The 2,693-nt window shown below is 42.6% G+C and overlaps 1 protein-coding gene across 1 annotated transcript in view; it reads left to right on the top strand.

Moving 5' to 3' along the window:
• Positions 1-272: 272 nt before the first annotated feature.
• Positions 273-2,693, top strand: part of cry2 (cryptochrome circadian regulator 2) — a 16,105-nt gene continuing 13,684 nt past the window's right edge. Inside the window, exons 1-2 of the mRNA XM_014030178.1 lie at positions 273-557; positions 1,677-1,785. Of these exons, the coding sequence (XP_013885632.1) occupies positions 400-557; positions 1,677-1,785 (267 nt within the window). The 5' untranslated portion in view covers positions 273-399. The remainder of the gene's footprint in view (positions 558-1,676; positions 1,786-2,693) is intronic.

Genomic DNA, 2,693 nt, shown 5'->3' with positions numbered 1-2,693 from the left:
CTTCCTTCCTTCCTTCCTTCCTTCCTTCCTTCCTTCCCTCCGCGCGCACTCCACGCAGACGCACGCGCCTCCACCTGACGAGCCTCTCTTCAGATAAACGTGACACGGCTCATCACCTTCCTGCTGCTCTCTGCTCTCCTCCGCACCAGCCAATCACAGCAGGCTGGTTTTGTAATTCAATATGACGTTTTACTGCCTGACCAATCACAGAGCGAGCACTCCGAGCCACGCCCCTTGTTTATTAACTACGCCCCCGAACCCTGGCAAAGTTTTGATGTTTCTGTACAGAGAGTGGTCCAAATCTGCAGCTCGTTCCGGAGGTTTCCGCTGCGCTTTTCGGAATCTTATTTTTTAATTATTATTTTAGATTAAATTTAAACGGATGATTAGAAGGACACCATGGTTGTGAATTCCGTGCACTGGTTCCGCAAAGGTCTGCGGCTGCACGATAACCCGGCTCTCCAGGAGGCCCTGAGCGGAGCGGACACGGTGCGCTGTGTTTATATCCTGGACCCCTGGTTCGCTGGAGCCGCTAATGTCGGAATCAACCGATGGAGGTTTGTCACTTTTAACCTTCTCTTTCTGCTTATAGTTTCTTTAAAGCTATGTTGAACATTGTTTTGCAGTGAGACATGTTAAATTACCGACATTTAATTTTATTTTCCCCTCGGAGTTCAGGCTCGGGCCTCTAGAGCTAGCCGCTAACAGAGCTCAATGACGAACTCCAAAGAAGAAACCTACAATTTTAGATTTATTTTTCTATCTCTCGCGGTGTATATTTTTTTAAATGAGGTTTTGTTTCAGGAAAAATCTGATCATGTTCTAGTTGCTTCGGCGTTAATATAAACTGAATATGAGCTGCTGAAGCTGGTGATGAGAGAAACAAATACAAACATTTGGTTGACAGAAGCGCTACGTCTGCTTAGTGTTTTCTGTCTTTATGTGTCAGAAGTTTGGTAACAGAAACAGAGATGACAGCCGGAGTGCACTTTGTGTTTTATAGTTTTTATTTACACCCAAAATGTTTGAATAAAGACTTAGTTTAGACACTTCCAGTACAAAAAACTTCACCCGAGGTCTGAAACCCACACATTAAATCTTCAGTGGATCCAGGTTTGTGTCTGAAGGATCAGATCTGCAGCCTGGATCCAAGGAACGTTTTACTGGACCATCAACTGGTTTCCTCCTGATTCAGGGGTCTGGTCTGGTCTGGATGCAGCCTCTCCAAAATAATCTTTGACCTGCTGAGGCCTGAGATGAGCTCATCTCTCTGAGCACTGCACGGTCTGACCTTGCGGGTGAATCGCTAGACTGTGCCCTTCTGGGAAGACTGACAGCTACTTATTCTTATAATTCTCTTTGAAGCAACAAGAAAGAACTTGTTTATTGTTACATATCACATGTGTATTTGTTTGTCCTTTTTCTTTTATTTATCTTTCTTTATTCTATCTCACCCTCTCCTGCATTGAGCTGCAGTAATGTGCAAATTTTGTCACTGTGGGCTCAATAAAGTTATCTTATCTTATCTTATCTGTATTTTGTCTCAGATTTTGTTGAAAAAACATTGACACAATATAAAAAGTTGTATCATTAAAGCAGGCGTTAGCAGCCTTTAAAAGAGGAATATAAAAGTATAAATCTGTTTTTACTGGTGGTTCTGGTTTAAATCTGTGCAGGTTTCTGCTGGAGGCTCTGGGGGATCTGGACAACAGTCTGAAGAAGCTCAACTCCAGGCTGTTTGTGGTCCGAGGACAGCCCACCGATGTCTTCCCCAGACTCTTTAAGGTTAGGGTCAAACCTCACGAGCTCAGATTAAATCTGAACCTTTTAATTCAGAAAATAAATCACTGAGTTTCTGCTCCCAGCTTTACTGAGTCCAGCTGGGTTGGTTTTAGTTTTTCAAGCTGCTGCAGCTCTGATTATTGTTCTGCTGGAGGGCAGGTTCCTGTAGATTATTATGGGATGGACCGACAAGGTTTAGAACAGTTTTTTACTAACAGCTGAACAGCTCTTCTCCCGTCTCTGAGTCTATTTTTATTACCTGTTTTACAGATTTAGTCCAACTTTAACAAACCTGAATGATTTTCTTTCAGCTTCAGTCTTTAACAGTCTATATGCCACGCTCCTCCCTTCCACTTCCTGCTTCTTGCCTTTGTTTTTAGCGTTAGCTGCTAGTGCTAGTCTGTGAAAAAGTCACAAAAGTTAAAGCATCTGTGATCTACTGGTATAAAACATGAGTTCTGTTGTGTGTTGTTGTGTCCACTAACCAGCAGGTACAATAGAGGAGTTAGTTTTTATCCTTTTTCCTCTTGATGAGGAGGTGACAGCAGAGGATCATAGAATTACAGGGAAAACTTATCTTTAAAAGCTCACGCTTGTGTTTGTAATCAGCATTTCTAACCTGAGGATATTCAAGAGTCAGCATCAGAAATGAGAAGATGGAGGTTAYAAAMRRGAAATGTACATTTATCCCCTTTTACTGCCAAGACCAGAGAGGAAAGTCCTCCTCACAGCTAGCAGGAAGCTAACACAGCAGCTGGTACAAAGGTAGGTGTGTGTGTGTGTGTGTTTGTGTGTGTGTGTGTGTGTGTGTTATACAGAGTACAAGTTTTTAGGCAACTTTGTCATGAGTTTTATGCAAAAGTAAAACTTGTTAGAGTGTACACTCACCGGCCACTTTATTAGGTACACCA

This window comes from Austrofundulus limnaeus, unplaced genomic scaffold (assembly GCF_001266775.1).
Source record: "Austrofundulus limnaeus strain Quisiro unplaced genomic scaffold, Austrofundulus_limnaeus-1.0 Scaffold1012, whole genome shotgun sequence".
NCBI classification, from domain to species: Eukaryota; Metazoa; Chordata; class Actinopteri; order Cyprinodontiformes; family Rivulidae; genus Austrofundulus; species Austrofundulus limnaeus.
Note: the sequence above shows the minus strand (reverse complement) of the source record. Positions and strands in the feature narration are given on the sequence as shown.